The 24,153-nt window shown below is 47.6% G+C and overlaps 1 protein-coding gene across 1 annotated transcript in view; it reads left to right on the forward strand.

Annotated features, from left to right (window-relative positions):
* The window catches only part of ANOS1 (anosmin 1), a 174,627-nt gene that overhangs the window by 12,137 nt on the left and 138,337 nt on the right, over positions 1-24,153 (forward strand). Inside the window, exon 2 of the mRNA XM_059385998.1 lies at positions 22,160-22,207. Within this exon, the coding sequence (XP_059241981.1) occupies positions 22,160-22,207 (48 nt within the window). The remainder of the gene's footprint in view (positions 1-22,159; positions 22,208-24,153) is intronic.

Consider the following 24,153-nt stretch of genomic DNA (forward strand, 5'->3'; position numbering starts at 1 on the left):
TGCACCCTGCAGTTCCTTTCTTATTTCCTGGGCCACGGGGGGCCCTCAGCACAGGTTTGGTGAATCTGTACAGCACATCTCTGACGAGAACCTTTTCTGTTCCCCACCACCTCCCCCTCTTTTTATTTTGACACTTGGCTGTACCACTTTGAAAGCAATACAGCCAAACCCCATTTGCTGATCATTCCAGAAATGGCCTACATCTGGGAAGTTATTTTCCCCTTGGGCCAGAATCTCAAAGAAAGTGGGGAGCTTCTTTCCTGTGTTGTTGTTGTGTGCCCATTTTTGTATCCGGGATTATGAGATCATGTCCTCACAGCTGCAGAGAAATTAAACAAATTCTGGACGGAATGTATTCACTTGTTAAATGTTGCGCTGACCGCAGGAAAACCTATTTGGAGGTGAGACTACCTTACAAAAGACATCATCCATTTGTATTTCGATCGATTATTCAAGAGCCGTGGTCTTGTGTCATATTTGGAACCTATTTTTAGGAGGGCAAGGTTTGTATGGTTTAGTCCTATCATGTACTCTACAATTTCAGAAAAAAAAAAAAAGAGACTCCTTTTGAGTCTCTTCATATGGGCTCCTTTTGAGCCCATATGAAATTAGGGCTGAAAGTTTTGTTTGTATGCATGTGGGGCTCCTGGCTGGCTCATTCGGTAAAGTGTGTGACTCTTGATCTCGGGGTTGTACGGTCTAGCCCCACGTTGGGTGTAGAGATTACGTAAAATGTTTTTATTTGCATATACATGTCTGTCGGTGTAGTACACATCCGTGCCTAGCTCAGGCTTTCTCAGTCCTGGCAGTATTGATATTTTGGGCCAGATGGTTCTGTGTTGTGGGGCTGTCCTGTGCCTCTAGGATGTTCAGTTGCCTCTCTGGTCTTTACCCACTGGGTGCCAGTATCCTTCCCACCCCCGTTCCAACAAACAAAATCTGTATCTAGCTATGCAGCAGTCTGTCCTAACACTGAAATCAGGACGTGCCGTGGGGCAAAATCACCCCTCCTGACCTAGGGTAGCTCTTTCTACTTCACATTTCTCTGGATCTGGATGTGTCTCTCCATCCGTGTCTGTATTTAGGTAGGCGAGTCGAAATCTAGAGACACATACAGATACACACACACGTACACGTGAGTCTTTTGTTACATATTCCTGTGTCCTGGGTCGAGAAAGAAACTCGGAGCCAGAAACGGACAAGCGGATTGCATTCACCATGTTCTACATACAACGTGGGAGTTGGAAAGGTGCTCATTTATGCCTCCACTGGAGAACTTAGAGAAGAAAAGGCACTTGTTTCAATGAAATGCGATTCGAAGGAAAAAATGCCGCCCTTCCATTCTACGGCAGACTTTCTTCTGAAAGGACACAACTGCATCTCTCTCAAATAATGCTCATTCCGCACTGAATTTTGCTCCAGAAACCAATATTGCTGTGTATGTTAACTACCTAAAATTTAAATTAAAAAAAAAAAAAAAGTAATCATGCTGATTCTGAGGATAGGTCCTAGAAATTCTGGATGTAAACCTTTAAGAAAATACAGGGTTTGGGGGCGCCTGGGTGGCTCAGTGGTTTAAGCCTCTGCCTTCAGTTCAGGTCATGATCTCAGGGTCCTGGGATCGAGCCCCACATCGGGCTCTCTGCTCAGCAGGGAGCCTGCTTCCCTTCCTCTCTCTCTCTCTCTCTCTGCCTGCCTCTCTGCCTACTTGTGATCTCTCTCTGTCTATCAAATAAATAAATAAAAATCTTTAAAAAAAAGAAAATACAGGGTTTTATTTTTTCCTTCAAATACCTGCAAATTTAAAATTTTACAATTTTTTTTTTTAAATTTTGTGAGCTGGTCCTAACGTCTGCTTCTCTTGGATCTTCTTTGCAAGTAAACTGCTCTTCCTTTTGAAGAAGTTCTGTCTTTGAACCTTCTCTGAGACCATTTCACTGCCGTTTGCTCAATTTCCTGACCTCGAACATGGGGGCAGTGAGTGGGTCGAAGTGCTTCACTGGGTCTCACTACGATGGAACTGAGTGCGAGCAGGACCTCTCAGGGTGGTGGCTTCCCAGCAGTTTCGACTGTTGCTGTTAAGATGAGTGGGGCACCTGGGGTGCCTGCGTGGCTCAGTGGGTTAAGGGTCTGCCTTCGTTCGGCTCAGATCATGATCTCAAAGTCCTGGGATCCAGCCCCACATCGGGCTCTCTGCACAGCAAAGAGCCTGCTCCCCCCTCTCCCTCTGCCTATCTCTCTGCCTACTCGTGATCTCTGTCTCTGTCAAATAAATCAAATAAAATCTTAAAAAAAAAAAAAAAAGAGCGGGGCACCAAATGTGTGCCTGGTGTGAAAGATCTGGGGATTTGACAATAAGTAGTGTGTCCCCTTGAACCTTGGTGCTGCACGGTCTGGTCCAGGAACCAAATTTAAACAACCTGAAACCTCAACAGACCCCTCCCCAGAGGAAGCATACCAGGGGCAAACAAGCATATGAAAAGATGCGCTCCGTGCCCGAGGTCCTTGGGAAATGCCCCTGAAAAGAACGATGAGATACTGCTCCATGCTTGCCAGCATGGTCCTGATCTGGAACACGTCGGACACCAGCCAGGCTGCCGGGGACGTGGAGCAACAGGAACTCCCGTTCACGGCCAGGAGGACGCAAAATGGTGCAGCCACTTTGGAAGACAGGCGGGCCGTGTGTGTTAAAAGAAGGAGACCATCCGAGACAGCAAGTCCCAAATGAGAGTCATTTGTCCTCCCGGACAGCAGACCACAGACTCACGTACAGTTTCAACCTGCCCCAGGAATGGGGGCTTTTAGCAGTTGGACCTGAAATTTCCTGGTCTGCTCTCGCGATGGAATCTACAAGGCACAAATCCCTCCTATTCCTTTCCCCGCCAGAAGCAAGTGTCGTCCTGCCTCTCCTTCCGTAAGAACGTCCTACCCTTTTCCTTTGAAAACCTGCCATTTCGTGCCGTCCATCAGAGCGTCTCCCTTCTTACCAGATGGTGTGCTGCCTGCGTTCACGAACTGCTTGATAAACCCAATTAGATCTTAAATTTACTCTGTCAAGTCTTATTTCTGAACATGACACGAGACATACTGTTCTCATACAATACGCTAATTGTGCTCTTTGGTATTTACCCAAACGAATTGAGGATTCATGTTTCTAAGAAACTTGGCATGGATGTTTAGACAGCTTTCTTCATAATTACCAAAATTAGGAAGCAACCAAGATGCCTTTCGTAGGTGAATGGATCAACAAACTGGGGTCCACCCAGATAATCAGATACTCCTCAGTGCTCAGACAGGATGAGTTACCAAGCCACAGACAGACGTGAAGAAACTGAAATGCCTGTTATTAAGGGAGAAAAGCCGATCTGAAAACCCTCAATACAGTGATTCCAAATATATGACATTCTTGAAAAAGCAGAACTTGGGAGACAAGTGTTTGCCAGTTTGGGATGGTAGAAGGATGTTCGGGGCAGGGAGCCTACTACTTATGTGCTGTTGTGATGGTGGATCCTTGTCTTCGTACGTCTGCTCAAACCCACAGAACACCCAACACCCAGCGTGAACCTGAGCGTCAACTACGGACCCTTGCTGAACAGGCTGTGTCCGCGGACGCTCACCAGTGGTGACAAGTGTACCCTCTGCTCGGGGGTGTTGATGACCGCGGCGGCCGTGCAGGTGTAGGGGCAGAGGACATGGGAAATCTCACCACCGTTCTTGTCCTTTTGGTACACAGTTAAAACTATTCTAAAAATTAAAATTTATTTTAGGAAAAAGTAAATAAAATATTTTCAGTTTTCAGTTTCAGAAACTTACCCTCTGAAATGTCTTTGACCATGCTTAGTTCGGTGGAAAGAGAATGGAATTCAGATGTCTTACATGCATTCGTTACTTAGAGATTTTCTATTCTCTTATGAGGCTGAAGAATAGATTCGGTAGGATTTTTACGTGAAATTTGAAATCCTGGATAAGTATTGTGTAAGGACAAAAGGGCATTGAATTTTAGGTCATCTAGTCTATTATGAAAACACACCTGACTTCCCAGATGCTGGGTGCTTATAATTCTGCAGGTAACACACATTTTTCCTAGAATTGATTTTTTGGGAACGTGCAGTCTCTTCTTGGGGTTATTTCTGTTCGTCTTGTATCACATTTAATTCATCATGTTTTCTCAAGTGGTCTCTCATTAAAGCATGCTGTCTTTTGAAGTTCATATTAAAATAACCCAGAATCTTGATGAATGGGTTAGACTCTCCTATAAGTCAGGGTATAATTGACTACAAGGTGCTTGATTTTAGTTTGATTAATTATTCTGCACTTTCTAATGAATAACACATAACTTAGCACCATGAAAAACATATATCACAAGCAAACAATGTGACAAAAATCTGACTTCAAGTCCATTTGAATGGGAAAAACATGTAGTTCTAGTATTTTTTTCTTTTCTGTTTAGGTTTTCCCCGCTACAAATAGAAGTCAACTAAATCCTGACTCTTCTGGCCTGTAAGTGTATAACAAGGTGGTAGATTTTGCTTTCGTGTTAGAATAAGTACTTTTAGGACACGATGTATTATGAAACCTGTTATTAAAATACTCTGTACCAATGCAAATGGAAAAATCATTCTCCTTTCCGAAGCACGGAATGTTTGTGCAAGTAGAAATTTTCAAACCGTTCTTGCTGTTATAGCAGGAGAATTCAGCTCCTACTCTCTGGAAACAGCTTCTCTCTGGCTGCTGTTAATGCTTGTAAGTCATTAGCTCGATCACTTGAAATTAATCCTCTGCTGGTCAACTTGCCAGAAGCCCGGCGTTAATGTGCCTTGCGGGAACTGCTTATTAGGAACAACAGATCACACCTGTCAAGCCTCACATCTGTCCAGCCTCTATTGTGAAAAATACGGAGACTAGAGAGTGCCTTTAAACTCCTTTTTCTTTTTGTCCTCACTGTTACCCTGAGCAAGACATAACCTCTTCCCGGGGTTGTTTCTTACAAAGAGGCTCGTAGGCAGAGGTGATACCGAACCAGAGCGGAGGCCACACTGGCCCGGTCTGTGCGGGGCGTCCTCGCCTTGACCAACCCGTGCAGACACAGGCTAGAGCCCGTGCGTGTGCGCGCACTGATGCAGAGGTCGGCTTATTGCTGGATGCAGAACACGGTTTCAATAACTGGGATGCAGGGAGACATCTGGACGCTGGGCCGAGGACTCCGTCGACTTGGCACACGTGGAGAGAGAGGAGAAAGAACCAGTCGGAGGGATTGTTCATGGAGTCGGAGGCAGCCAAGTAAGGGAAATTGTTCTTCTATCCCTGAGGTTCTGCAACTAGAGCAAAGGTCATAGTTGCCCAGCAGGCCTATCATAGATGCAGCTCCTGGACCCGCCCCGGTGCTTCTGATGCTGCAGGTCTGCAGTGAGACCCCAGCACTTGCCTGTCTGACAAGCATCCGACCCATGATTCTGGTCTTGGGGCCCCACTTTGAGAACCATTGATGTCACCTTCTCTACGCCCTGGCTTTCTCTCTGGTGCCTCTCTTTGCTCGGTAAGACGTGCCCGGTTCTCGCACTCGGTCCTCCGTTCTCTGACTCTTGGATCCGCATTCTTCTTCCAACCCGCCGTCCCTCATTCGGGGTCATTCTTAAGGTCTGGCTTACGAAACAGGAGTCCGCGGTGGCTCCCACGGCAGAAACGTAACTGAGGACATAGTCGCTTTCACTGCAATTTTGTGTCCAAGGAGAGGGTTGAAACCGTTGTTTTCTCTTTTGAAACCTCGGTTGTGGTTCCAGGTCGGTGGGGGAAGGAGCCCATGGGTGCCTCCTCTGACCACGTGTGTTCAGGGATGGAGGTCTAGGATGAAGACTCCTCCAGGGGAACCTTAGAGAGGACAGTTCATAAGTAGTCAAGGTCCAGTTATGGAACAAAAATAAAGCAGATCAGGTTGAGGACATGGACGTAGCGTAGAAAGAACAGGCTGGGAAGAGTCTTATTATGTTGCACAAGAACCCTCTCATCACGAATGTGTGGCTCTTCCACACTTCCTTAAGCTATTCGTTTTCACCCAGCGCTGGCCTGTTGGATCTGAAACGGTCTATGTTACGGTGAACAAGTGCCACCTTAGGATGCAGACATGCTCTAAGAATTAAGTGCTCTCTGTAAAGACAGACAAGGGATGAGTCGTTGTCAGCAAGATGGAGAGTCAGATGGGTCAGAGTGAGACACTGTGCTCTGCCGTATGCCTGGACGTGGCTGGCAGTCCGAAGTTAAGGAACAAACACTGACAGTGATTTTTGAAGCCAATGGGCAACATCCGTGAAGATATTAAGGCAGCGATTCCCAACTGGGTGCTGTTGGGGTGTGGTTCAAACCACATAGCATTTGCCTCAGGGCTTTAGTTTTGCCGCTGTTTCAGGGTTGACTTGTGTCCCCCATTGCCTAGATCTGTGAGTCGATGGCCGAACCTTCAGTACCTCCAAAAATGACTTTATGAGGAAAAGATTTGTGGAGATGGACTTAGTTAAGATGAGGTCAGACCTGAGCAGGCTGAGCCCTTGAAGCAGTATGACTGTGTCCTTACGAAAAGGGGGAATTTGGACACAGATGCTCGTAGGCGTGAGGACACAAGTAGAAGGCCACGTGAAGGTTAGACTGGCTGCCATGAGCCAAAGAAACACGGGAAGTGAAGAGAAAGACGTGGAATGAATTGTTTCCTGGAGCTCTCAGCAGGAGCATGGCCTTCTTGACACATTGTTCTAGGACCTCCAGCTTCTAGAATTGTGACAGTCACTTTCTGTGGTCTCAGCCACCGAGCTTGTGGTCCTTCCTTGTAGCAGCCCGAGGAAACTGGGTCACTATGTTTCCTTTTGAATTTTAAATAATATGAAGAATGCTGGACATTGTGGTTCATGAGGAATATATATCTGGTAATTTAGGTGACCAAACTAGATTTCTCATGTATTTGGTTTTCTTGCACTGGTCCCTGGCTCGAACTCCTTGAAATTTCCTGTGATGTTGATGTAGTGATGGAGGTATCTTCTGCTATGTTCATGAGGGGACTTTTTTGGAAAGTCCTGAAGTAACCTAAGGGTGGGGGCAGGTCGCTAGTGGCACCAGCCTGTGAACAGAGGGTTGGGACTTCCAACTGTCCCCCTCCATCCAGAAGGGGAGAGGTGCTGCAGGTTGACTCAGTCACCCGTGGCCAACGATTTAATCCGTCATGCCTGTGTCATGAAGCGCCAGAAAAACCCAGCAGAGGAGGGTCTAGAGAGCTCCCGGGCTGGTGAGCACATAGCAGTGAGAAGCCTGGAGAGGGCCTGAAAGCTCCATCCTCTTTCCCCATACCTTGCCTGAAGTATCTCTTCTATCTGGTTATTCTGACAGTACAACCTTTTATTCAAAATCAGTCGCCTAGTAAAATGTTTCTCTGAGTTCTGTGAGCTGCTCTAGAAAATCAGTCAAACCCAAGGAGGGGGTTGTTGGAACCTTGGGTCTTTGGCCTGGTGGTCAGAAGCACAGGTAGGAATCTGTATGGGGCGATTGGTGGGCTGGGTGCGGTGTGGGGCAGTCCTGGAGGCCTGAGCCCTTTGCCTGTGGAATCTGAATTGAGGTAAATTCTCCCACACTGTCCTGAGGTTTGGGAGCTGTTTGGTGGAGTGTAGGGAAACCCACAGCCCATCCTCCATTGGAACTGAGTGCAGGAACCCAAAAGAAATAGTCTTTGATGTTATTGGATTCATGTTCCCCAAAAGGGGGTTATGGGTTGTGGGTTATGAATTCAGTTTAGTGCAGCCCTGTGTTAAAGAACTATGCAATCTTTATGCTTTACGTGGATAGTGGGCCATTGGAAAGTCTTGAAACAACCAAATAATGTAGAAATTCATGATTGATCTTACTCATAAGCAATGGAAAACTATTTTTTTTTCTTATTATATCAGAACTTCTTAAGGGCTCTTGGAATTCTGACTTCTCCATAGTTAATTGCATGAGCCACCCAGGACCCTAGACCTCTCGGATTCCTTCTATATTATTAATGGTCATCTTTTATGTGCAAATCATTCATATTGATGGATTCTGCCTCTTGCCAGTTTGACTACCGCTTTGACTTGAAATGATCACAGATGGTCTTCATAAATATCTGTGACCGCCTTACAAAAATACTCTTCTTGTCTTTTTAGAAAAGAAGAAATGGATTTTTTTTTTTTTTTCAAAAGCTTGCATTTTTGTGATAAGGGACCAGGTTCTGGTGACTCCAAGTTGAGGTATATTCTTTCTGTTTGAATCAGCCATGGGTTGCCCATTTTTAGCCTTTGGGGGCTCTAGTGTCTTCATCTACACAAGGAGAACATTGGGCTCGAGTCTCTATTTAAACTCTCACAATTCTCATAATGATCTAGAATGTTCTCCAGAGTCTTGTGTCGCCAGTATTGCTGACCGCTTTCACATGTGATTCAAAGCCACAACAGGGAGTAACCTCGTGTGTCCAGAGAGCCTAGGCGGGGTGGTTTTGAGGGTTCATGCCATTGCGGGATGCTTAGCTCCTCCCTTCCAAAGGGCACTCTGCACCTGCCCTTCTCCTCAGACATTGCTGAGCATTGTTCAGAAAGGTCCCCATGTCACATTCACATCCAAGGTGTGGGTTGTTCGCATCATCCTCTGGGTCGTACCCCCTGAGTGTTATGGAAATGAATAATGTCTGTGTGATCTTCCTTCTTCACGCTCAGGCAGGATGGACCCCATGTTGTGTCCTCATCTGGTCTGGACCTTTTGCTAAGGCATTGTACGTTGTACATTGTGTTTGGGAGAGTGATGAGAGCGTTTTGTTAAGCACGGAAGAGGGTATCAGCAGGCAGGAAGTCTGACCTTCAATAACTCCTCACCCCTGTTGCCCCGAATGCGTTTCAACAGGAATTCAGGAACGGAAAACTCAATGAGAACAGGGTAGCATGTTACCGAGATGCTGAAACTCTTTCCCTTGGAAAGTGGCTTGTGTTATGAGACAATTACATGTCATTAACGAGTTAGATTTGTCTTGTTTTCAGCAAGAAGATGGATTACATGAACCTCCAAGGTCTTTGCTGATTTGTAATTATATGGTATCATCTGAGTCAGAATTCTGCAGTTTACAAACATCTTGAGTGGGTATTTAGAAACATGTTTTGAGTCCCTTTTCTTGTCCCGGTTGCGTTTAGAGAACAGCTTGGCCGTGTTTGGATAGACTTGTGGACTCTCCCAGAGAGGAGTGACCAACACGCCCACTGATGGGAACGCCTTGCACAGAGGTGATGTTCGTCATGATGCAGAAAGTCCCAGAGAGGTCTGGAATCCTACCCGGCTTAGCTGATTACTTGCGGCAGAGGCAGAATTCTAAATGCCCTCACAACACTTGATAGGATAATAAATTGGCTTTCAGTCGCTATGAATAAGGGCAGCATTTGCACACTCCCAGGTGGAACAGGGCTGAACCCTGATGTAACTAAGAGAGCTGATGACATCATTGTTTAAGTGGCTGGCTGCATGCTTTCCTATTTTGCTAGAATTCCTCTTGACGAATTTTTCTGTTTTGTTCATGTTAAAGACAGCGTACGATAGAAGTACAGCAGCAGCAACAAGAATTAGGGGAAGAAGGGACCAAAGAAGCCTCCTAAACATTGCTAGTCCTTAAAGTATACTTTGAGCGAGTGGTAAATTTGCATTCCATCCTAACCTTTCCGGGGAGCTCGAACAAAGGATGTAATTAAGAATTGTTGTGTGTTTACATTGTTTTTCCGCATTGTTCTTGCATTTTTTTTTTCCTGCTTTGATAATGACTTTAATTCTTCACAGGAACTTTGGAATGGTGCTGACATGTATTTTAAGGAAAGGACAGCTCTTGTTTTCTCAGTGGTTGGGTCCACAGCCTCACAACAAAGTTGCTTTTAAATGCACAAATGAAAAATAGCCACAGATAACAAGTTGAAACAACACTACGTTATTCTTTGGTGAACACATTCATGAGAATACAGTTCTCTTAGTTTTAGGAGGTGAATTGTCATGCGTCCTAAGCTAGCTTGACCCACTGAGGAAGACCTTGTGGGGCGTAGTGAGATCTGTCCTTGGGCGAGAATGTTCCCGGCTCACCTGCTGTTTCCCGGGGTTCCACTTCCATCTTTGGCACTGGAAGGGCCTCTGCCTGCCACCACTTGGTTCACTCCTTCAACACCCTCACCTTTTTCAAGAGAGAATGCTTCCTGTCCCCTTGGCTTTATTGTTACTTGGATTTTTCCAAAAGTCTCTCTGTTGGAGAAAACTCTTTCCTCCTGGATGTAGTGATGGGGAGGCACAGTTGTTATTCATGGAGCACATTCTGAGCTTTTGAGATGTGAGCTCAGAACCTGGCTGGGCGATGTTCTCAGGATCAGCCCCCGAGGGGGAGTGAAGGACGCAGCGTCGGGCAGGAGTTGGGCTGGTGTGGTACCACAGCACCATCTGAAGCTGCGCCTGCCAGCTTACCCTGCCTGGGACAGGGAGCTTGGTCCTTTGTCCCACAGCATCTGCCAGACCATCATCCCTCCATGTGGACTTCTCCCTGGGGTGTGGCCTGGTTCACCATCCTCTCTTCCACTGAGTACGGTTTCCAGGTGGGGAGAGATAGAGTTTGGCCGTGAACTGTCTGAGCTCAACACCCTCAGTAGGAACGTCCATTTCAGCCATGGACGCATGGGGACATCTGGGTGGCATGTGACAGGATTCACTACCTGTCATTACTCTTTTTTTTTTTTAAGATTTTATTTATTTATTTGACAGATCACAAGCAGGCAGAGAGGCAGGCACAGAGAGAGGGGGAATCAGACTCCCTGCTGAGCAGAGAGCCCGATGCGGGACTCGATCCCAGGACCCTGAGATCATGACCTGAGCTAAAGGCAGAGGCTTAACCCACTGAGGCACCCAGGCGCCCCCCGACCATTACTCTGGTGCACCCTGTGGGGTGGAAGTGGTTCCAACTGTTGGCACTCCAGGGACCTATCATCCGCCAGAACTCTTGTCCCTCACACTTTTTAAACCGCACTTTTCCACCCTGACCATAAACACTTAACCATTTTCATGCTTTAATTCGCTCTTTACAACCACTCTGTATCGTTCATCGCTAGACCTTCACTCCGTAATCCTTCAGAGTTCTCAGTCTGTTGTCCTAGAGTTACCACAAGTGTCACAGTGTAAGCAACATGTAGGACATCTGTCCGTCCACAGATTCCGGGGTCAGATCTCCATCCAGAGAACCTCAGTGTGTAACAGATTCCGCATGTGGTTCTTTGAACCCCTAGCGTGGGAAGCACTGTGACACAGGCCCTTCCGCTTTTAATTTCCTGTGGCGTGCTGTCTGCAGCCTATGATGTATCATTTTAATTTTGGCTTTTTTGGTCAATAGCTTTCCTTTTTTTTTGCCCTTTGGCTAATCTCTGACTGCAGATTTCTGACTCTGAATCCATCAAGCCCTAAAGCTGCCTACTTGGGTGTGTCATTTCAAGATGAGTCATTTCAGGGGTGGGTCCTGCTGGAGAAACTCACACAGTCTGGGGCGCATGGGTGGCCCCGTCAGTTGGGTGCCGGACCTTGGCTCAGGTCATGATCCCCGGGTCTTAGGATCAGGCGCTGCACTTGGTGGGGAGACAAGCTTGATCTGCTTGTCCTCTGCCCGGCTCTCTCTCAAATCAATAAATGAAATATTTTTAGAAAATGACCCAATCACGTGGAACGGTGTTCCTATGAATCTGCGTAGCTCACGACCTCAGGTAAACATGTGTACTGTCCATCCATCCTGCCAGTGTAGTTCTACTCGCTTCAGCTCCCATGTTCCTTCAGCAACTAACCGGATGTTCACACTGTCGTCCAAGCCCCCTCCATGGCTCACTCCTTTTGGAAACTGACATTGTTCCTAATTTCGTTGAGAAGAACAGACAGCACAATTCACGTCTCTAGAAGTTCTGTATGCACGTGCGACGTTCAAGGTCATCGAAAGTCACACTGAGTTTATCTTTTCATGATGTGGACAGACCTCCATGTAGCACTGAGAATAATCCTTCACTGCCTATAACCACAGGCTCACTTTCTGTGACACACGGGTCCATTTAAGAAGTTGCTGTTCGTTTCTTGAATGCAGCAGGTTAGGGAACGGAGGGGCTGCCCCCGAAAGAGGGACTCTCACGACGTGTCCTTATGGGAAAGATAGGGTTTGTCGAGAGCCACCATGAATTTGTAGAAGAGATTTTCATGAATCTAAGAACCCACGGGTGCAACATCCATTTTTATGCAACCCTAAGAAATGAAAAAAAAAAAAATTACCGTAAAATCAGGACACAAGCTCAGTGATGGTCTTTCATAGAGGAAGTATCATTTGGGGGGTGCCTGGGGGGCTCCGTCGGTGAAGCAGCTGCCTTCGGCTCAGGTCAGGATCTCAGGATCCTGGGATCGAGTCCAGCCTTGAGTTCCCTGCTCAGCAGAGAGCCTGCTTCTCCCTCTTAACTCCCCGCTGCTTGTGCTGTCTGTCAAATAAATAAATAAAATCTTTTTTTTTTTTTTTTTTGGTAAGAAACATCATTTAGTCCCACGAATATCTTGTTCTGTAATACCTTTTATTTGGTCCAGGAGTTTTGGTGATTTCTTTTGCGTTTCATTTGCATTTTGTGACTGCTTTTGTTCATACGACATTCATCACACGACACAGCGTCATCTGCTGTGTCCTATTGCTTGCTTGCATCCTGTACGGTTTTGGCTAAATACGGAACTTCAGGCTTGTGGCAGTGTTGGCCACACTTTTTCGTTTCTTCATTTGCATGTCTGCATACACCACAGTTTCCCCTTTCAATGCCAAACCATTGTCTCATTATATCAATCACTTTTTTTTTATTAAAAATTTTTTTGAAGGTTTTATTTATTTATTAGAGACAGAAAAAGAGAGAGGAAAGGAGCAGAGGTGAGGGCAGAGGGAGAGGGAGAAGCAGACTCTCCACTGAGCAGGGAGCCCCACGCAGGGCTAAATTCCAGGACTCTGGGATCCTGACCCGAGCCAAAGGCGGGCTGCCGATGACGGAGTCACCCAGGGGCCCCTGCACTGATCACATTTTATTTATTTTTATTTTTATTTTATTTTTTTAAAGATTTATTTATTCGAGAGACAGAGAAAGAGAGAGAGCATGAGAGGAGAGAGGTCAGCAGGAGAAGCAGACTCCCCACGGAGCAGGGAGCCCGATGCGGGACTCCATCCTGGGACTCCAGGATCCTGACCTGAGCCAAAGGTGTCCCACTGATCACATTTTAAATGGCAGTGAAACCCGCCCTGTGCGGAAGCAACAAGGCACACACCTTCGTTTCACTGGTGAGGGCACGCACAGCGGTGACCGAGTGCTCGTGCGTGAAATGTTGACCACGGTGACCGGTCAGCAGTCATGGTGTCGCGTTGACCGCCGTCGGGGAAAGACGACGGTCGGGTTGTGTGTCTCCGTGAACCGCAGCGTCTCACAGTTTTGCCCACGGCTGCTCAAAGGACGCACTCTGTGTCCCGGAAGTGGATCCCGGGCCTTCACTCTCGTTTCCAGAACTCCACGCCCCTCTCATTTCCGCCAGGCCTTTCTCCTGTGCTTCGGGTCTCATTACTGTGGATTACAGCGGGTGTAGCTGGGCCGCTCACATGTTAGGGGGGACCCCCTCCCCCAGATCGGACAGTCCTGAGGGTTGCCGAGGAGGCTGAGCTGAAGCTCCGTAGCCCCCCGTAGCATCCGAGGCGCAGACCCTGCCGGAGGGCCGACGGACGGCCAGCGCTCTGTAAGCCGGGGCCGCAGAGATCCGAAACACTGCGGATTTCCCTGGGCCTCTCGATGTCACAAACAAACTCTGCTTTTATATTCCAATCTGCTCTTCCATTTGTGTGCGGCTTGAAGTCTCACGCTTATGCCCATAGACCCAACGTGCCCTTTACCCCAGACTGTGCGGACACTTTCTCTCTTCCCCGTTCTGTCCGCTTCTCCGACTGCTCCTTCTTCTCCCTTCTTTTCAGTCTTGTCTTTGTCAACATCACTTAGACACAAATTATTCAAGTCAGGAAAGCGTCCCAGAAAGGCTTGGGGACAGACGGAGGTGTGTCTGACTACAGTACCCCCACCGGGGAAGCGGGTGTCCTTCCTACTCAATGAACCCAAAGTCTCTGCCCTGCGGGACTGGCCGCGTGAGTCCCCAAGCATATGTTTACTGAGTAGACACGTCGAGAAGGCCACGGGCGAGTGGTTCCTGCGATCGGAAGAACTCGCACACAACCGGCGCGTGAAGTACACGTTTCAGAGTGAGGAATGGGAAGCCGTGAAAGAGACTGACATGGACAGGGACGTTTCTTTGTTGTTCAGGTTTTCTATCAGCATTTCCGTAGCTGTCGGATTTCTAGTAGGTGTTCTTCTTCGCGCGCTTCCCCTGGTACAATGAGTCATTCACTCACTTCTAGTTACGACCCTGTGCTCCCGCTAACCCGGCTTCAGGCTAGAATTATTTCAGCACAAATCAGGGATTTTTCAGCACAAATCGGGAAATTTTCAGGGTTTTATGGGATTCCGTGGGATGGCCCACCTTTCTGGAGTTGTCTCCTGAAAATACACATTGGAATACCAAATACGGCTTAGGGAATCTGTATCAGAAGTCCTAGCTGGCAAGAATGATTCTGGGACCAGCAGGCCCTCCTGGAGGGGACTGACGTGGGAGAGCGTTGCTTGAGGCATCCTAAGAGAAGCTGCTGCTTCTGATCCTCTGTTGGGTCCTGCCCTCCTCACAGGGACCCTAAGGAGTAAAACTTCTGTCCTGATCTAATGCTCTCCCCCATGTAGAACTCATTAGAATATTCCTTGTCAAAATTCATAGTAGTATGTTAATAAAATGTAATGTTTTCCCATATGGCATAGTCTGGCACTTGCTGTGCTATAAATTTTCTTTAGATAACTTTAATTATGTGCATCTGTAAAGAGATAATTAGCATGATCATTTCTAAAATAATTTGTATTTGATTCTGAAGGCAAGCTTTTTTTGTTCCATTTTTGATATTGCGATGCTGAATCTCTTGAGCTCTATAGGGAACAAAATAATGAACCTACTTGCTCAAAGCTCCTCTCAGAGAAAATGAATGGTTTGCACACCTCAGTCTACTGAATTTCATTCTTTTCTGCTCCTTATGACCGAGTGATAAAAGTAAATTTCTCATATGACTTCTGATTCCCTTTCATTCATTATTTAATTAATAATATTTCTTAATAATATTTCTTAAGCTCTAGCACGGAGCTTGCTAGAGTTTGTGTCACCGGGCATCTGGTATGTCACCAGGGATCTGGGATAGGGTGCAGGGGTCATGGAAGCCTTCCCCAAAGTAGTGGCATTTTCTGGGACCTGAAGGATGCACGGGACCTGGCCTGCTGGGGGCACATGTCCTGGTTGGAAGGACAGGGCTTGCAAAGGCTTTTGTTCCCAACGAGCTGCTGGGCGCGAAGACGTGAAGCAAAGACACTGTGGCCGGGTGTGCATTACGGCACTGGCCACGGGGAAGGGCTGGGCATCCGCGGAGACGGACACGTGGATGGCCGACGTTGCTTGAAAATTCAGTTCAGTGTGACGTTGGTGGAATCAGGATTTTCTCTGACAGAGAGTAGGGGCTGGACGGCCGTTTATTTAAGGAGGGCGCCCATGTCATCCAAAAGAAGTCCTACTTACGATCAACAAATACACACACAAAGCTTGCTTTCTTTCCCCTCTCGACACTGTGATGTGGGTTTTGTATTTTAGAGTAGTTTCAGGTTCCCATCAAAGCCGAGTAGAAGGGGGGCGCCTGGGTGGCTCAGTGGGTTAAGCCGCTGCCTTCGGCTCAGGTCATGATCTCAGAGTCCTGGGATCCAGTCCCACATCGGGCTCTCTGCTCAGCGGGGAGCCTGCTTCCTCCTCTCTCTCCCTCTGCCTGCCTCTCTGCCTACTTGTGATCTCTGTCTGTCAAATAAATAAATAAATAAATCTTTAAAAAAAAAAAAAAAAAAAAAAAGCCGAGTAGAAGGTACACTGTTCTAGAGACTCCCTGTTCCCATACATGCACAGCCCCCCCGGGATGAACGTCCCTCACTCATGGTCCGTGGGCTGTGTCTGTGAACCTTCCGTGACACACTGTTATCCCCCGAGGCCACAGTTCATGTTAGGGTTCCCTCCTGGTGCTATACTTGACAAATGGACAAAGACATGGAGCCACTGTTATGCCATCAGAGTGTTTTCACTGCCTTAACAATCCCTTCTGTCCTGCCCTCCTCTGCCCTGCCCCTCCCCCGCCCTGCCCGCCAACGATCTTTCCCCCATCTCCTTAGTTTTGCCTTTTTGGGAAGCTTGCATATTTGGAATCCTACAGCACGGAGCCTTTCCAGATGGGTTTCTCTCACTTAGGGATGTACACGGAAGCATCCTGAGAAATATTGTGAACGAAATCCGTAGTCAAAATGATCACTTGCAAAGATTCATTTGGAAAAAAAAAAAAATGTCCGAGCGACAGAAATGCCTCCTCATAATGTCCTTCTGCACTGTCTTTTCGCTGCTGTGGAATCCTGGGGAGATTCCAAGTGTATCGACAGTAGACAAGCACATCCTGTTAATAATAAATGCAATGAAGTATATTATTCCGTGGTTCCAAAGTAATAGGAAAATATTCTGGATGCAAATGAATTCCTAAATTTTAATCCATATTTTCCTTTTTTGATTTTTTATTTAAGTTTTGTTCAAGTAATGGGGCTTGAACTCAGCACCCTGAGATCAACAGTCATATGGTCTTTGACGGAGCCACGCAAGTGCCCATCCATGGCTTCGTTTAAAAAACCTTACATTTATTTTTATTTCTAAAAAGATTTTATTTTTTTTTAAAGTTTTTTTTTTTTTTTTTTTAAATTGACAGAGATCACTAGTAGGCAGAGAGGCAGGCAGAGAGTGAGAGCGGGAAGCAGGCTCCCCGCCGAACAGAGAGCCCGATGGGGGGCCCGATCCCAGAACCCTGGGATCATGACCTGAGCTGAAGGCAGAGGCTTAACCCACTGAGCCACCCAGGTGCCCCCCCAAAACTTGAATTTAATATGAGATCAGAATTGTCAACGGACAGTCAAAGCTGATGACTTGTAGCTTCACAGGGTTGGATGGTAAACATTTGGTCTATGTGGGTTTTCCGGGACGGTTTCTGTTCTCTCTTCTCTGTTTGCAAAAGCTTCTATCTAGATAGCTAGTTCTCATTGATCTTTATCCTTTCCTTGTGGGTTGTCTTGGAGTAAATGAAGTGTTTCCTTTACTCGAAGCTTTTGGAGAATTATTTTTCTTTGAGGAAGAAGGAAATCAAAAAGCTGGAAATGGAGAGACTTTGAACATGTCATGGAAATAATGTCCGGGTGCAGCTGATTGAACTTACCTAAACTCTTTGAAAGGTGGACTGACTAGCGCTCCCGTTTGATCTGGTTAAACCAGTAAAATACAGGGTTTAATCCTTACCCCAGCCCCCATGTCTGATCCTACCTGGAGGTACAATAATGATTCAACAGGCAATCGTCCTGTGACTCTTTGTCTTTGCTGGCTTGAAGCCAGCAGGAGGCTTGCTTGCAAATACTGTATTTTGTTTGTGTTCTCCAGTGGCTTCATGGGCGAAGGCTATTGTAATCTGACTAAGAACTTCCCCCAGGGGCGGGATGTTGAAATGTACTGAATTCTTGTGTTTTTCCATGGCTCCTCTGCTCCCAGAACATGACAGGTGAGCAGTGGGGCTGGACGGTTCGCTGTGTGTGCACCTGGCGTTAATGGGGGGGGGGGGTTTACCAGCATCCCTGATGCCATTAGGCAGGGTTCTTAGAAGTTCTTTGTGGAGATAAATAGAATGGCGGATGCTGATTGATAAAAAGCAAAAGCAAAGAACAGCTGCAAAACCTTGCCGTGGGGCAATTGTTTTAAGGAAAATGGGAAACCTAAAATCCAAAAAGGAAATGCCGACGGACCTATCTATGGATGTGTGTGTGTGTGTGTGTGTGTGTGTGTGTATAGAAATTTCTGCACAGAGAGAAAACACAAATAAATCCAAAAGCCGAATGACAGTGAAAATGTTTACAACACCTGTTATACACAAATGACTTTGAAATCTAGTCGGCACCCATCGCGGCCAGCGTCGATAAGGTTAAAGAATCCAGAATGGAAACGGTAAAATGCAGACGGTTCGCGCTAAAGGAAATACACGTGCCTGAAGGAAATCAAACCGAAAATAATACCGTTGCCCGTTCATATTGGCAAACTGTCAAGATTGTTACCCTCCAGGAGAAAAACGTGTGCTCCCTTTCCTGAGCCTCATTAAGAAGATTGGACTCCATTATGCATAGGAACCGGGGGTTTTGAGTACAGGGTTACCCCCTCACTCCTGAAAACAGTCATAACGGCAAAGTAATGTCAGTCATAATGGACTTTTTCTGACCTCTAACTCCGTTGCAGACATTTTGCTAAATACCTTACGAGGATTATGCGTTTAATCCTCCCGAGCGTTCTGGGACGTACCGTCGTCGGTAAGACCTACAACAACAGCAAACCCGATTACCGCCGTAATAATCTTCCTGGCTTGCTTGCTGTGGCCCCCAATATTTCTCCATAATGACAGCGTCTCATTTTATGATTAGTGGGAAATTTTGCTTAACATGAAAATGTTCTGGCCGAGGAAAAGCCCTGATGTTAATTCCCCTCGAAAAGCGTGCAGCTTGATGAAGAGGCCACAGCTGTTGGTTTGATGGGTCTCGGGGCCCTGGGTTTGCGCATGGCGGGGTAGAGGGTGCCTTTGCTGGGGTGCTGAAGGCCCTCTGTGCTCCATTCTTGGTGTTTTCTTGTCAAGCTTTGTCCATTTTATCTATAGTCAAAGGAAGCAAGAGGGAGCTAAATCAAGGTGTGTCAGATACGTGACTCTTCCTAGCTTCTATTTGTTTTTTTTTTTTTTTATCCTCTGAGATTTAGTACATACACATTTTATTTCTAGCAATCAGTCCAAATTGACTCTCATCTGCTTTCTGTCTGTGCATACGCCCTCCTCTCCTGATCTCTGTTCCATCCCATCAGTCTGATCTGCTGCTTCCTGAGCCCATGACACTTAGGACCATATAAGCAACCTTCCCCCCTCCCAGGATCCTGACTCTGCAGATTCCTGCAAGACCCACCGGCGGGCTCACCCCTTGTTCCTTGGAGCCATTACTCACGGTGGTGTCCGCGCTGTGCTTGGCCATTTGCTTCATGACTCTGGCTCCTTCACTTGGCTTCTGGGAGTCCCTGTTTCTCAGCTGTGAAACGGGTCGATGAAGTTGGTGGTCACGGTGTGGGGTGTGCGAGCAACCTGAGTGTGAGAGCGCCAAGCACAGGCTCACCATGAAGATGTGGGCAATAGCGCAACCACAGTCCCGATGGAAAAGAGTCCCGGCAAAGGCATAGCCCCACCCCCCTTTAGTAATACTTCATTGGTCCTCGCTCGAGACCAGCAGCAACTGCCGTGTCTACTCGGCAGCCCCTGGGGGCCTCCTGGGGCCGGTGACAGAAGCCACCTCTATGAGAGCCAGGAGCTGGGCTGCTGTCCTGGGAGGCATCCCAGGACAGAGGGGGAAGGCGCTCCTGTCGCCGAGCCGACTTAAGTAAAAGAAAGTCTATCCCAAGCCCAGAGACCGGGGGTGGGGGGTGCATGTCTCCAGAGCAGCGCGGCAAGGACAGAGGCCGTTAGGGCACCGCGACGTCCTCCAGAGGCCTGTCCATCTGTCCAGGGCCGGGGAGAATGGGGAGGGAACAGGGCAGAAGCTGGGCCATGTGTAGCTTCCCTGCACAAGGAGCAGGACCTTCTGACCACGGTCCTCAGACCGTGACCCCGATAAAGAGGCTGTGTTGGTGCAGGCACTGGCCTTGACCCCATCTCCAACATCCAGGTTCACTCATTTCAGCCCGCAGTCCCTTGGGAAGGGACCTCACCGCGGTCTGTCACTGGGCGCTGAGCATGGGGCACTCGGGCTGGGGTCCGGGGCGCCCCGATGGGTGTGGTCGTGGGAAGTCCCCGCAGGAGCCCGCCCCGCGCAGCGCCGGGAGGAAGGGCCATCCCCAGCAGGACGGTGTGGCGGGCTTCTCGTAGAGGCTCACCGAGGGCGCCTTGGAGGCCGCTCTCCGCTTTTCTGTGATGCGCCTCTCTGCGTCTGACCTCTGCCTTTGGCCGTGGTCGCCCTGTGCTTGGGCAACCATGCCGCAGCCTGCCGGATCCTCCTGTGAGCTCCGAGTGTGTCACCGCGGCAGGGGCTCCCCGATGCGTGTCCGTCTGCGCGTGGTGCTTTCTCGCGCCATTTCTACGACCCCTTCCTTCCCGGGAATTAAACCACGGCCACCATTTGTCTTGCCTTGGCCTCCACCCAGTCTGAGTATTTTTCTGATAAAGACCCTGCCAAAAATCACACTTTCCCTCCTCCCCGACTGTTTCTGTCCTTGCCCGGCTCCAGTCCGGCCGGTCCGGCCAGTGGACCTTGAGAAACAGCGAGAGATGTGGGCGCACTGAGGGCGTGCAGAGGAGAGTTACGGCCTCGTGGTAGATCGCACGGTTAAAGCTTTGACATGGGGCTGTGGCCTTCCAGCCCGGCCATCGCGGTCCAGCGGAGGAAACTTTCTGACTCTATGCAGTTGAGGTTATTCCAGTGGGAATCCCGTATTAGGACAGTGTGTTATTGGACGTGGGGTATGTTTAGGTAGATTCTTGGGAGCAGAAGAGAGAAATGGGATCTTTCCATACAACGCAGGCGGACAAAACGGTAGGAAGTGTTGGTTTTTGCAGCAGTATTGGCAGAGCAGAATACTCTACCGTTCAGCCAGCTGAGAACCATGGTGCCGCGTGGCAGAATGTAGACACAAAAGGCCACCTGTTCTACAGTTCCATTTGCATGAAATTTCCAGAATCGGTCAACTCTACAGAGAAGGAGAGTAGGTCGGTGGTTGCCAGGGGCTCGAGGGAGGGAGTTGGGAGCATGACTGCTGATGGGTCCGAGTTTCATTCTGGGGTTGGTGACCGTGTTCGACGATTCGATGGTGCTGACGGTTGCACAGCCGTGTCAGTGCCCTTCTCGGTCTTCAGAATGGACTTCTTACTACAAACCGTTGGTGTGTACACTTCGGATGACGTACGCTTTGTGTGCATGAATTATATCTCCATGAACTTGCTGTAAAAATATTTTTAAAAAGATATATTGGTTCAGTTTTCTTTTCTGTGCATGGGGAACAAAAGTAATACTACTATTCTTTGGGTAGAAGATGATGTTCTCAAAATGCAAAGTTTAGAGATTCAGACAGAGGAACAGGCCAGTATATGTCCTACCCAATCCTGAACGTCAGCGAACCGGGGGCCACAACACCAAATTATGGCTTGATTGCTTTTACCGTCTCTACCAACCACGGCAACCTCACACATTCTGACATAGCGTATCCCAGCCAAGGGAGAAATCACGACCAAGACGTTAGTCATGGGGGATGAGAGGTTTCCCAGCAGAAATGTGGATGGTAGATAGAGTAAACCATAGTTCTGGTATTTCTTCCATGCTGAGTTATCAAGCCATGCTACGTGGTGTAGGTGTACTATTTCCTGATGCCAGCAACATCAGGCATGAGATAGTATAGTGTTCCCTTTTACAGACAGATAAACTTCAGGTATAAAGATAGCAAGTCCGTGGTCCACACTCACACATCCACCCAGTGACTTGTCAGTAACCGCTAACTCCCAGGCGCAAACTCGGAGACTGTGAATGGCTTGAGATGGAAACCCCTGACTTGTAAATTTACCAAAACTGCTTACTACTGGACCGATGCCTCGTGTTCATTTCCCCACGGGTCTGCATTTCATGGCTCAGCACGCTAGGAGAGGTGGCTTGGACCCTTTTTCTCTCAGGCAACTTGAAATCTTTCTTAGTTTCTACGTCTGTGTTTCGATCATGAGGTCAAGGATGAAACTGGAACTTACGTTAGAAACACATTTTCGGTTTTGGGAAGAGAGAATGTCAGGATGGCGAAATTGCTCTTCTGTTGAGGATGATATGGAAAAACGATATTCACAGTGTACGGTTATCAGTTAGAAAATTATTTAATGAGACAATGTTTCTTTCTCTTTTTGCAGAACAATGGTTCCCTGGTTTGGTGCCGGAATCACAAGCAATGTTCTAAGGTATGTTCCCTACAACTGCGTCAATATTTCTAAAAACCTGTCATTTTGAGATAATTCTAGAGTCACACCAGGTTGCAGAGATGGCAGAGAAATTACACATATCCCTTATGCAGTTTCCACTGAAAGTGGCACTTCACATATTTGTAGGACAACGTCAAAAGCAGAACGTTGATATCGGTGCAATGTACGGGTATCATCATACGCAGTTCGTGACTTGTAGGCTCAATTAGCCACCGCTGCAATCAAGACACACATACCAGTTTTTCCCTCCATTACCTTATTTCTCTCCCTGTAATTTTTTTTTTTTTTTTAATCCAAAAACATTTTAAGGACAAAACGTCTTCCGGTTGCCCAGAAGATTCACTGCATTCTACACACACTTAAGCTATTTTGTATGTAGTTTTGTTGGCAGGAAGTTGCGATATTGTGATTTGTGGGACATGTGTGGTTGGTCATACAGATGACCAGAATATCTTCATTGTGTATTTGATCTTCCTCCGCCATTCTCAGCTCACAGCTCCCCAAACCCTTGGGACTTTCTGAGCAACAAGAACACTGGGACCATCTTCTGGGCTACTTGGTCTCTTGTCCTTGGTTTCTAAAATCCCTCCGGAGTCCCAGAGGTAAACAAGTGTCTTGTTATTCCTAACAAGCTCCTCTCCACCGCAGAGGGGTTTAGTGAACGAGGGGACTTTTGGAACACAGCTAAGGAAGGGGGCCGTTGCTACGCAAACCAACCCTGAACAGAGGGTTGGGACTTTCAGGCCTACTCTCTGAGTTCCAGGGACAGGAGAGAGCAGGAGGTTGATGCAATCACCAGCAGCCAATAATTTAGTCAATCATGCCTAGATAATGAAGCCTCCTTTTAAAGCGGAACCAAAAGGGAGAGGGTCTGGAAAGCTCCCACATGTGACACGTGTGCAGATGCAGACTGGGGACAGGTGGTGTCCGTGGAAGCTCCCCACCATTGCCCCGTGCCTGGCCCTGTGCGTCTCTCCTCCCTGTCTTCTCCTGAGCTAATATCCTCTCATAATCAACCCATCGAAAGTGAGCGGCTCAGTGAAGTTTTTGGTTGCGTGTTCTGCCGAGCTGCCCTAGTGGATGATTGGAAGCCAGCTAGGGGGTCAGTGGGACCCCGCCATCTGCAGCGGGTCAGGCAGAAGCGCAGGTGACATCTGGGATTTGTGATGGGCACTGAGGTGGGCGTGAGGCACGGGGGTCATGGCAGAGGGGTGGGGAGCAGCCTGTGCGACCGAGCCCTTACACCCTGAGACGGACACTGTCACCAGGTATGCAGTATCAGAAGTGCGTTAACGTGTACGACTCTCAGCCGATGCTGGAATTGGGTGCAGAACTTCTAGAATTGCTGGTTAAATGATTTGACTGCTTAAAAAGCCTCTTTTCCGTTTCTGAGTCACCCTGGCCGTGCACACACACTCCAAAGTTGTCATTGTATTGATTTGTGCAGTGAATAGCGTACGTTTTACCTCAGTCCCCAAACACGGCAATTTTGAAAAAAATACACATGTACATCGGTATACGTTTGTAGTATGTACTGTACGAATACAGTTTACCGCTGGCTGAAGATATCGGCAACTCTGGGATCCTGATAGTGTTTGATTAGCTTTATTTCATCCGCATTCCTATTAGAGTTAAAATTCAAACAGTCCTTTATTTTATAAGTAAAATGTTATCTGGGCAGCACATTGTACTAATTGCTTGTTTATGAAGAATATTATTATTATTTTTTTTTTTAAAGATTTTATTTATTTATTTGACAGAGAGAGATCACGAGTAGGCAGAGAGGCAGGCAGAGAGAGAGAGAGGAGGAAGCAGGCTCCTGCTGAGCAGAGAGCCTGATGCGGGACTTGATCCCAGGACCCCGAGATCATGACCTGAGCTGAAGGCAGTGGCTTAACCCACTGAGCCACCCAGGCGCCCCATTG

This window comes from Mustela nigripes, chromosome X (assembly GCF_022355385.1).
Source record: "Mustela nigripes isolate SB6536 chromosome X, MUSNIG.SB6536, whole genome shotgun sequence".
Lineage (NCBI taxonomy): Eukaryota > Metazoa > Chordata > Mammalia > Carnivora > Mustelidae > Mustela > Mustela nigripes.